Here is a 12,498-nt window from a genome sequence, read left to right on the forward strand (position 1 = left end):
GAATCTTCGAATTACTTTGTTAAAATTTTTACTCTTCATCGTTTACAAATTAAAACGTATTAAACACAACAATTGCTTCTGGCTTTGCCGCTATCAAGAGCATTGCAACCTTTTGTGAATCTGATTGATCTTCTAAATTTACTGCAAAAAAAACCCAATTAAATTGTTGCTTAAACACTTGCCAGTTGCTGTCCACATTATCATGAAAGCTGAGACTCTTTGGTGGCTTCAACGACTCCATGCTGCTAATACTGCAGTCTGGAAAATCTGCAAATCTCTGTGGCAGGCTGATAGTTTTTCTTTTTCTCAGTGTTTGATACCTTCCCACTTTGGTACCATGTAATGTTCTTGTTGAAAGGCCTGATTTATTACAAGAACATTTGGAGCTAAAGTTATTAACTTTAACTGTGGGTAAACTATATACAAGACAACAGATGAACAACAGCATAATCATGCAAATGCAAGCTCCCTCTTTTACTTCCTCCAGCCAGTGTCTGGTCAGCTGACAATTAAAGGATTCTTCAAGAGAAAGCTGTGATTAAAATAAAAGTTATGATCATCCCCTATTTCTCTTCAGTGGTTTAACTGATTACAAGTGTGGGACAAGCAGTTATTCAGACTGAGAGTCTATCAGATGGCAGATAGGATCCCACAGCTGGTCTCAGTGTCTCTGGGTTAGGAGGTGAAGATCAGCCAGATTCCAGTCATGTTCATTAACTGCTGCTGCAAGTGCATGTATTGAGGTTCTGGATGAGGACAGGATCATGCATATCTTCCATATGAACATATGAATTAGGAGTGGGAGTAGGTCACTCGGCACCTTGAGCCTTCTACGCCATAGATAAGATCATGGCTGATCTGATTTTAATCTCAACTTCACATTCCTGCCTACCCTCGATAACCTTTCACGCCTTGCTTATCCAGAATCGATCTACCTCCGCCTTAAAATATTGAAAGAATCTGCCTCAACTGCCTGTGGTTGGACAGCTTGCCAACACTCACTATCACACATGAATAAATAACATTTGGACAAGGTATCAGACGGTGCCTAGCACTCTCCAGAACAATACTCCAGAGGAAATCAATGTTTTTGTGTGACCAGGGCAGAAAATAGAAAAAGAAATAGAAAAAAAGAGAAAACTCTCCTTTCACACACTTATGTGGTATGAGAACTGGTTAATATGAGACAAATAGACACCAATTTGACAAAGAAGGCTTGCATATTTTTAAAAAGTCAATATCTCCTAATGCCTTTTGATCATTAATTTGTTCTGCTTTCATTCTGATTAGCGATCCATTTTGATGGAGTCAACGTGTTTGGATACACTGCCTGGTCCCTACTTGATGGCTTTGAATGGCAATTTAATTATAATATTAGAAGGGGCTTATTTTACGTGGATTTCAGCAGTAAGAACAAGTCCAGGATTGCAAAATCCTCTGCATTCTTCTATAAACAGATTATAGAACAAAATGGTTTTCCGATGACTGAGAGCAACCAGATGGTGAACGGACAGTTTCCATGTAACTTCACTTGGGGGATTGCTGAGACAGTGCTGCAGGTAAGACATGTCTGAATTACATGAGTCATTTTCAACTTCAATTTGCCAGCATGAATCAGGATTATACATTTGTTAACGACAATGTTAGAGTATTGCACCCAAAACTGTTAAGCCTCCTTTTCACCTTTTTCTTTGGTTTCAGGTAAACAATGTGTTTTTGTCACCTGAATTTGTTGACAACAACCTTTATATTTGGAACTGTAGTGGAGACCAGAAGCTATACAAAATCAATGGAGTGACGATGTCGCCTCGTCCACTTAAGTGCACTGATTTCAGCAACTTCAAGCAACATATAGCATTCGTGAAGAAAATGAATGTGACTCACTACAGCTTTGCCTTCAAGTGGGCCAAGATTCTTCCCCATGTTAATCTGTCCAGTGTAAACAGAAGTATTCTAAGTTATTACCGATGTATCATCAGTGAACTGTTAAAACTGAATATCTCCAGCACAGTTATTTTGTATCACCCAACATCTGGCGATATTGACTTACCTGCACCATTGCTGAATAAAGGAGGGTGGCTCAGTCGGCCGACTGCTGTTGCTTTCAATGAATATGCAAAATTATGCTTTCAAGAATTTGGTCATTTGGTCAAATTGTGGCTGACTATGAATGAACCAAACATAAATGTTCCGAGAAGCATTGACACCTACAGGGCAGCACATAACATGATCATTGCTCATGCCCTAGCCTGGCATACCTATAATAGAGACTACAGAAGTAAGTACCATGGTCTTGTGTCTCTGACATTGCGTGCTGACTGGGCAGAGGGAGCAAACCCCTTCATAGAATCCCATCAGAGAGCAGCTGAGAGGCTCCTGCAATTCCAAATAGCCTGGTTTGCAGATCCCATTATCAAGACAGGAGATTATCCACAAAAGATGAGGGAATATATCCTCCATAAAAACAAAAAACATCTCTCCAATTCCTTCCTACCATACTTCACTGAGGAAGAGAAACGGATGATTAAAGGAACTGCTGACTTTTTTGCTATCGGTCACTTTACCACACGGCTCATCTTACACAAACCCAAAAATGGAACCAAGTATGAAATGGATCACGATGGGAGTTTGCTGAGAGATGTAACATTGCTGACATTCCCATCTCCCTCCCATTCCTTCTTTCCTTTTCTCTCCTACCGCCAAACTAATTCGGAGATGGCAGTCGCACCACGGGGGATACGTAAAGTCCTACAGTGGATCAAATCGAACTATGGGAATATGGACGTTTATATCATGGCAAATGGAGTTTGGGACAGCTCTACCATCAGTGATGAACTTCGAATATATTATCACAAAAATTATATTAATGAGGTTTTGAAAGGTGAGCCTTAGTATTTATATACATAGGAGAAATGTTATGAAGATCTGTGACATGTCTTTATCCCATAGGCAGCTGACATGATAACTCAAAAATGACAATTTATCCCATTTATGCCAATAGTTAAAATTAGATTAAATAAAGTAGGTATACGGAACTTGTCCTGTAGCTCAGTTCCTGGAGTAGTCCAAGGCTGAGAGATGTAACCAGGGTCAGTCCAAAGTTAACTGAACTCAGCTATAATTAGCTTCAGTCAACATGGGTAAAGACCAACCAGAGTTCCTATTCATGAATGTTGTCCATGACTCCTGCTGGAAAACATGAATGTCTGGATATCTGGTTAATACAAGATGAGTCTAATTTAGGTGAAATATGGAGGATATCATAGAATCTCTACAATTCAGAAGGAGGACATTCAGCCCAACGAGTCTGCACCAACCCTTGGAAAGATCACCCAACCCAGGCCCAATCCCCAGTCCTGTCCCCACCTAACCTTTGCACACTTAGTGGCAATTTAGCATGTCCAATCAACCTAACCCCTGCACATATTTGGACTGTGGAAGGAACCGGAGTACCCGGAGGAAACCCACACAGACACAGGGAGAACATTCAAACTCCACACAGACAGTCACCCGAGGTCAGAATTGAACCTGGGTCCCTGCGCTGTGAGGCAGCAGTGCTAACCACTGTGCCACCGTGCAGCGCTAGAATGAGCCTGTAAACCGATTTATTTGAACATGTCTTACTGTTATCTTCCACAAGTCTGCATGAGTGAGAGAATCATAAGGTGAAGCATATTAAATAGTTAGAATCAACCCATTACACTATATCTTCCCCAAGTCTCTGTTCCCATTTCTATAATTGCAATGATCAAACGAACAACCATTTTAAATTCTGGTGTTTTGCAGTCCTTAATTTTGTGTTCTTTTCTTATGTCCTCTTCTTGTTCTAAAGACAACCATTATGGCGGTTTCCTGAATCTACCAGAACAGATCCTCTTCTCTAGAGGGGTTTGAGGGTTTGAGCCCTACAGGTGGTCTTCCAGGCTCTGCTGGACAGGAGGGGTCTTGGTAGATAACATGGGTTCACCAGTCAGGTTGTCATCTAACTTGGTGGATTAATGCAGCATCTCAGGCGGGTTAGATTGGGTAGGTGACTGCTTCTGTAGGGGAACCGGAGCAAGTCCGTTCTATCTCACTGTTCTGTGCTGCGTTTGGATGAGATGGGGCCATGGATGTGGCAACTGTTCAAACTCTTCTTTTATTGAGCTTGGCCTCCTGGTTGGAAGTGTGACAGGTTGTATGTCTTGTGATGCTCGTCATAGTTTCATGTTTGGTTAGAATGGCATTCTGTAGAAGGGTCATTTAGATCCAAAACATTAATTGTTTTTCTCCACAGATGCTGCCAACCCTGCTGAGTTTATCCAGTCTTTTCTGTTTTTATATCACATTTCCAGCATCCACAGTATTTTCTTGATTTGATATTTATCCTGTTTCTCCCTCACATTGTCCAAGTCATCAGCTTTATACCTGACATGAGTGTGTGTGGGCAGTAGGGAGTTAAATTCTCAGTCTTCTTCCCATCAGAAGTTCACATGTTGCTGAACCATTTTGAAACCAAGTTGAACAATAGTCCAGAAGTGCAAGTTAGATGTCTGTGTTCTTCTTTAGCAATGTATTTACAGTATGCACTCTCTTTCAGCTTTACCATTGGCTGAGGGTATCTTGGTGAACCTGGAGGGTATATTGGCAAATCCAAATAATGCTGTGAACTCTTTAAAGTATTCATTGCAAACTATAGTTCTTTGTCTGATGTTAGAAGGTCTGGGAGTCCATGAAAATATTTCCTTCAGGGATATAATCACTGCTTCAGAAGTGTTACCCTGCAGTAGCTTGACTTCCATCCACCTGGAACAGTAGTCTACTATGACCAAGAATATCTTATCTCTGTGTTCGAAGAGATCTATTTTAAGACCTTACCAAGTTTGTGATGGCAAGGAAGATGCATCAACACCTCTCTTGTCTCCTCATGATGAATAGCACACGTACAACTTGATATAATCTTATCCAATGATTTTGAGACACCTGGCCACCAAAAAGAAATATCTTGCTCTGGCTCAACATTTTGTGATGCCCAAATGTCCTTGGTGCAATCATGGTCATATGTTGAGTCTCAGATCTCTAGGAATGACAAATATCTCTTCATGAATGAGTAAATTATCAACGACACTGAGGTGTCCTCTCTGTTCATAGCACAGACTGAGAGTGGGATTATGTGGTATGTATGTTGGCCATTTTTCAGTGCAGCACTTTCTGACCTGAGCACATTCTTCATCCGATTTCTGTGCATCTCTGATTTCATTCAGTTGCTGAGTTGCTGCTGGTAGAGTTGTGGTTGTTGTCAATGTAAAAATTCACCATTGTACCCTGTTTGAGTAGCATTTTGTAAGTAAACCCCTTGCGCTAAACTCAATGTGTGCCACCTCTGATTCTTTCTCTTTGTGGCTACAGTAAAGAACATATCAAAGGATATTATCTGTGAACTTCTCACAAGCCCATATAGCAGCTAATGCTTCTTTCTCTACAACTCCAAATCTCTGTTCGGTTTCTGTCAGTGAACAGGATGCATATTAAACTGGTCTGTGATCTTCATTCATCTGTATCTACCACTCCCAGTCTTGTGGAAGATGCATCTGCAGCAACGACAGTGGGTAGCTCTGGGTCATAGTGAGCCCAAATATTAGGTAATATCAGAATCTCTCACTTTCTTAAAAGACCTCTGTTGTGCTTCCAGGACCATGTATTACTCTGTTACAACAGCTGGTATAATGACTCATTGTCGAGGTTGGGCAGTAACTTTCTGACTTGGTTTACCATACCGAATGAATATCTGGAGCTCAGTCACATTTTGAGGAGTAAACTCCTTGATTGCACTTGTTTTCTATGGATCAACTCTGATGCTGGATGCACCCACCTTTGCCCAAGGAACTTGACAGTCGACTGTGAGAATTAGCATTTGTTGTTGTAAGTCCGGCTTCCTCTAGGCATTGCAGCACAGCTTGCACTCTAGTGTCATGGTCTGTCTGAGTAGATCCATGGATCAGGATATTGCCCATGTGACCTATAGAAAATTAAACTCTTGTAGTTGCCAAAAAACACAAATTCCATCTAACTTCATGAAAATTGAATTTCTTTCATAATTTAGCTTTATGGTAAACTGCCTTGTTCAGTGTAAGATCTATGCAAATTCTGATAGAGCCGTTGGATTTTTCACACCGGAATCATCCCTGTGCAGCAGCTTATTAGTTCGGTCACAGGTGAAATAGCCTCCTGCTTCAACATAGAGCCACTTCCTACTTTGGTCATGAATGGATGCGGAAGTTCTCTGGGTGTTCAGACAGGCACACTGGCTTCTTTTCTGGATGTAGAGTTATGTGGTATGCAGACTTTAGCTTTCTTAGACCTATGAACAGCTGTGGAAGTTCAGCTCTCTTGTTTTTGGGCTAATCTTTACAGCTTTTCATTTCCCCTATTCTACAAATCAGATGCAAGTTGGTTCAGGCTTTCCTGCTCGAGAGCGAATAACTCTGAATCTGAATCACGTACAACGAATGATGTCCAAACGTTCTAAACGCTGATGTTCGGTCTCAACCTTCTCCACTGTCGCGGGCACTAAATATCAGGGCTAAGTGTCCAGGTCCACCTGGATTTTGGTCACGGTTCCTTTAATGGTACCCAAACCTGGCTGGAAAACCTCTGGGAAATTGCTCAGCACCGTACAGAGACCACCTGCCCCCACTTGGAAGTTATGCTGCCAATCCAGTTGCAGCTGGTATAGCTAAACAGGCTAAGACCATTTCCTTGCACAACAACGAGGGGAAGACAAACCGACTGGTGGCCACAAACCACCGGAGTGAGGGTGGAACCCACGATTTGTAGCCGTTCCCCTGTGTAAATGGCCAACCGAGCCGCTGTGTCAGTGAAAGACAAAATGCACTCCCTGTTTGATAAATCAAAAGTGCTGTACGCCGTCACAGAAACAGCCGCTCCCGTATCCAGCTCCATTTGGAGCTTATGACCATTTACTTGCATCAAAACACAAATGGGGGCCACACGGTGCGCAGCCAAACATTCAGCTGCATTTCAACCTCATTCTCTTCTGGATCATCCGGATGCAAGGCCCAGATCCTGGGCTGACGCCTACCTCGACTGGGACTCCTGGAGCACTGGCCTTCCTGCTGTCTGCGAGGACGTCTATACTGGCGTTCACACGTCGCACACGGACCAGAGTTCCTTTCTGCCAAATCCAGGGAGGATGCACGTCTCAGTGGCCATCTTTTTGCCAATCTGTGGCCAAAGTCACAGCAACGTTCAGTCCAGGTTGCAGGGATACCACATGAGAGTTGACCTTCTTAAAGGTTCACCTCCATGGCGATGAGGACCCGGGTTCGATCCGGGCTCCGGGTCACAGGTCCTGTGGAGTTTGCACATTCTCCCTGCTTCTGCGTGAGTCTCATCCACACAACCCAAAGATGTCCACATCCTGTATCTCTTGGACGCCGTGTTCCGCACTTTCTTGGGACAGGGAGATCTGTAGCGTCTGCTGAAAAGTCAGGGCGACGTCACCCAAAAGCTTTCTCTGAGTCTCCTTGTTATTATTACTGCAGACTAAACAAATGTGGAGCATATCGGACAAAACAGTTCCATACTCACAAAAACGTGGTTACCTTCTGTAGCTGAGATACAACCTTGGTGATGGACTCACTGGTGGACCTCTCCGCCGTATTAAACTCGTATTTTTGAACAATTAGCGACGGCGTTGGTGCAAAATGTTGCACCACAATTGTCACAAACTGGTCAAATGTTTGCGGTATGCAACGTTGCCGGTTACGTGAGACTCCGGGTCACCCCGACCGTATGCAGTCCATAGACCGTCAATAGTATGACTGTCTGGAGCATGTTCTCCGTGATATTGTTTGAAATCTTGTTTTTTAAGGGGCAATTTAGCGTGGCCAATTCAACTACCCTGCACATCTTTAGGTTGTGAGGATGAGACCCACGCAGAAGCAGGGAGAATGTACAAACTCCACAGGAACTGTGACCCGGAGCCCAGATCGAACCCGGGTCCTCGTTGTCTTGAGGCAGCAGTGCTAACCACTCCTTGATATTGTTGGCCAGAAGAAATAACCCAGAAATAACGAGATACCCCACCCCTAGCGGGGAGCTCGTACTCCGCAAGGAGCACAGGGAAGACGAGCATTCCCACCCCGTAGGTCCTGTGATATTACAGATGTCATCTGCTCATGAACCTTGCCACCTTTTGATAGTTTCCTTTTATGTGTAGCCTGTGCACGTTTCTTGTTACCGCAGATAATCTGCAAGTGGTCCATCTTTCTACATGAATGACAGGGCAGGACAGTTTTCACGCCTGTGTTTTTCTCTGCCACACCAGTTACAGTCAGCTGAGGCTGCTGAAAGACCCTCCTCCTGACTCCCCTTCTTTTTTGCAACAGCTTCTGTTTTGAAATTTGACATATTGTACTGAGTCAGTTGCTTTTGAGATAGGATTTCCCCATCACCTCCAATCACAGGTCATTTTGGCTTCCTCACCTCCGCTTCTCTGTTCAGTTGGATTGCCTTTACTGAGGTTTAGATCATCTTTTGACTGTGAGTTGTCAGACAAGGCATCATCCAACATTCCCATGACAATTCTATCTCTGAACAGCTCATTTTTAAGGTGCCATACGGGTCGTTTATAAGTAGATCAGTGCTTCCCCTTGTTGTTAGGTATGTGTGTTACATTTAGCCTGCTCAGCAATAATATTAATTTTCAGATTGAAATGTATATCAAGTGGCTTTGACTACTTCATCATACATGGCTTTTTCCTCATTGATACCCTGCCTGATGAGGATACCACTGTGAAGCCAACCATTACATAACAGCGTGCTAACCTGCTCATGGCTCACCTTCATAGCAAGGCCCGATGAGGCTTAATATTTAGAAAATCTCTGATACCAATTTAACCATGCTTCTGCTCAGTTGGGGCCTATGACTTTCTCGAATCCCTCCAGTAATGGTAGAGGCTTTTCCATAGCTGTCCCTTCATGTGCTGCTTGATTTTCGTACTCTGACTCCGGGACATTAAGGCTGATTCTACTATTGGTCACGCTGTAATTAGCAAACCCAGGATTGATTAGGAGCCAAACCAGTGCTTGCCTTGTGTCCATGGCTCAGTATCACAACGCAGGGCATTTACCAACAAGCTTTAAGGATAAACAGAATTTTAAATAAACTTTATTGATATCTTCCTCATACATTGATTTCTAAGTCTTGACTAACCTTTGGCAGGGAGTGGGGAGGATGGGAGCCCTACTGGCTGAAGGTGAAGGTCAAAAGGCAAAAGCAGAAGGCAAGTCAACCCAGTGCTACTTTTGCAAACTCTGTAGAGTCTGGTTACAGACTGGCATCGCTAGAAGACTGCAGCACCCATGCTCTCAGGGAATAATGTATAGGCTGGAGAGAAAAATTATTTTAAAATGTGACAATGTGATTTACTTTTTAAGAAATAAATGTTCATTTTTGTCCACAGCACACCTACTAGACCACGTCAATGTCAGAGGGTACTATGCCTTGAAATTAAAAGACACAAATGAGCTGTCATTGAGATTCCTCGATGTTTCTGAACCAAAATCTTCAGTAAAGTTTTACAATAAACTAATCCGTGCCAATGGTTTTCCTTTGGGAATGTCAAGAAAACAATGCCCCAGGCAGGACAGACCAAGGCACTGCCCCATGTGTCTACTCTTAAAAGAGGAAAAAATATTTATATTCTTTGGATTATGTCTTCTGCTCACCACCGTACTGCTCGCCACAATTATTTTCATACATAAGAGAAAGCAAAGAAAGCTATACTAAGTCAAATAGCTACAACTTCACAAAGGACCGCCTGGAGGCTTTATTCTCCAGCACGTGTGTATGGCCTGTACATTTAGCTGCTTCGACACCATTTTTCATTACCAGATTTCTCATGCATGAAAAGGAGGGAAATGGCATCAATGAAACATAGTTTCATCAAGAAAACACCACATTAACAGATAAAGGAATGCAAGTTACCATTGTCAGTTGGTAGATTCCAGTTTAGTTTTGTTTCTGAGGTCAACGGGACATGAACAGCAGTTATATTCATACAAAGCAAACATCATAGATATATTAGGTGATCAGGAGCCAAGCAGTGGTCATCTGATCTATCCAGCCCAGCAGCTGAAACTCCTGAAGGTTCAGCGTCATCCGAAATGATGTGAGAGTCACTCACAGAGCTGGTTGTCATCTGGACTCACTCACCTTACTTGGGGTATTACATTTTTCTTTTACAGACCTTTGAGGTGGAATGCCTGTAAAAGAAACACATATTAGTATATTTTCCTTTGTCGGTGAAGTTAAAGAGAAATTATTTTATTGGTTTGAATGCTTCAATCAATGGGAATATATTTACGTACATGTGTACTTGGCTTTTACATCTTTATATCATATTTTTCTGTACCTGAGAATGTTATTTGTTAAAACTTGTATACTGTATTGTGGCTGGTATATTTCTCCATATGAAGTAACATAATTTATTATATTATTAAAAGTTCAGTGGTAGTATGTACATTATCATTGGTTTTTACGTTAATACGTTTTTGACACCTTCTTTAATCTGTTGACTCTATTTTTTCCTCCTTTCCTAAAGGCCTTAAGATGGATGCAGTTCCATGGCTACACCTGCCCTCTGACCTTACCTAATAGATCATTTGGTCTGTACCTAGTTTGCTAATCACAGCCCAGGTGAGAATGCACGTGCTACAATTGGTCTCAACATCTTTCAGCCAAGTAAAGTGCAATACAAGCCATAGTTTCTGCTCATAATCATGTGAGGAGAGGAGGGCTTTGCTGTGATACCCTCCATGGGAATAGACTGCTAGCACTGACTTTATAGGCTCACCTATTGAGAATGGTCGTATCACCAATGGAACCTATTCCATTCCAATTGTTTTCCCACACCTGATGATGCACAAATGCACACTTTTGTCTGCTTCCATAGCTAATTCCTAGAATGCAATTGTCCAGATTGGATTTGTCCTGCTTTTGATTTAGAAACATAGAAAATAGGAGCAGGAGGAGGCCATTTAGCCCATTGAGCCTGCTCCGCCATTCAATATGATCACGATTGATACCCTATCTCTCCTGTTCTCTCCCCATATCCCTTGACACCTTTACTGTCTAGAAGTCTATCCATTTCAGTGACTTGATCTCCACAACCTTCTATGTTAGAGAATTCTACAGGTTTACCATCCTCTGAGTGAAGAAAGTTCTCCTCATCTCAGTTCTTTTTTAAAAATAAATTTAGAGTACCCAATTCATTTTTCTCCAATTAAGGGGCAATTTAGCATGGCCAATCCACCTACGCTGCACATCTTCGGGTTGTGGGGGGGAAGCCCACGCAAACATGGGGAGAATGTGCAAACTCCACACGGACAGTGACCCAGAGCCGGGATCAAACCTGGGACCTCAGTGCCATGAGGCAACAGTGCTAATCAATGCACCACCGTGCTGTCCTCCTCATATCAGTTCTAAATAGCCTACCTTGTATCCTTGGGAAATGTTTCAAATCATTGGGTAGATGGTATTATTGTAGCTGTATAAGAGCAATTTGTTTCAAAGTACAGTTAGTTCTGGAGCAATGGCTTTCAGCACTCTAGCCAGGATATCATCAGGGCATGGAGCTTTTGCTGTGCCCAGTCAGTTTTTTGCTGTCATGTATAGTGAATCAAATTGGCCTAAGACTGGCAACTGTGACAGTGGGTTCTCAGCAGAAGAGCAAGAATGATCATCTACTCAGCTTTTCTGGTTGAAGGAAGTTGCAAACACTTCAGCCTCGTCTTCTGCACTCAGGTCCTGGGCTCTGCCTTCATTTAGGATAAGAATGTTCATGGAGCCTCCTCATCCTGTTAGTTACTTAATTGCTTATCACTGGTTGGGAGGTGGCCTGGCAGGATGGCAGCACTTTGATCTGACTCATTTGCTGTATTATTGCATAATATCCTACTTCCACTTAATTAATTAATTTTTAAAATGAATGTTTATGGAATGTGGACTTTGCTGGCTAGGCCAACATTTGTTGCCCATCCCTAATTACCCTTGAGAAGGTGGTGGTGAGCTGCCTTCTTGAACTGCTGCAGTCCATGTGGTTTATTTACACCCACTGTGCTATTTGGGAGAGAGTTCCAGGATTTTGACCCAGTGACAAGTCAGGATGGTGAGTGATTTGGAAGGGAACTTCCAAGTGGTGGTGATCCCATGTATTTGCAGTCTTTGTCCTTCTAGATGGTAGTGGTCATGGGTTTGGTGGATGCTGCCTAAGGAGCCTTAGTGGGTTCCTGCAGTGCATCTTGTAGATGGTACACACTGCTGCTACAGGGCGACGGTGGTGGAGGGAGTGAAGGTTTGTGGAAGAGGTGCCAATCAAGTGGGCTGCTTTGTCCTGGATGGTATCGAGCTTCTTGAGTGTTGTTGGAGCCGCACTAATCCAGTCAAGTGGAAAGTATTATATTACACTCCTGACTTGTGCCTTGCAGATGGCG

The 12,498-nt window shown here is 42.8% G+C and overlaps 1 protein-coding gene across 1 annotated transcript in view; it reads left to right on the top strand.

The window, feature by feature from the left end:
* LOC140408835 (beta-klotho-like) overlaps positions 1-10,514 on the top strand; it is a 44,298-nt gene extending 33,784 nt beyond the window's left edge. The window contains exons 3-5 of the mRNA XM_072496589.1: positions 1,291-1,559; positions 1,702-2,881; positions 9,468-10,514. Coding sequence (XP_072352690.1) covers positions 1,291-1,559; positions 1,702-2,881; positions 9,468-9,793 — 1,775 coding nt within the window. The 3' untranslated portion in view covers positions 9,794-10,514. The remainder of the gene's footprint in view (positions 1-1,290; positions 1,560-1,701; positions 2,882-9,467) is intronic.
* The last annotated feature ends 1,984 nt before the right edge of the window (positions 10,515-12,498 follow it).

The sequence above is a fragment of the Scyliorhinus torazame genome, chromosome 3 (assembly GCF_047496885.1).
Source record: "Scyliorhinus torazame isolate Kashiwa2021f chromosome 3, sScyTor2.1, whole genome shotgun sequence".
Classification (NCBI taxonomy): Eukaryota; Metazoa; Chordata; class Chondrichthyes; order Carcharhiniformes; family Scyliorhinidae; genus Scyliorhinus; species Scyliorhinus torazame.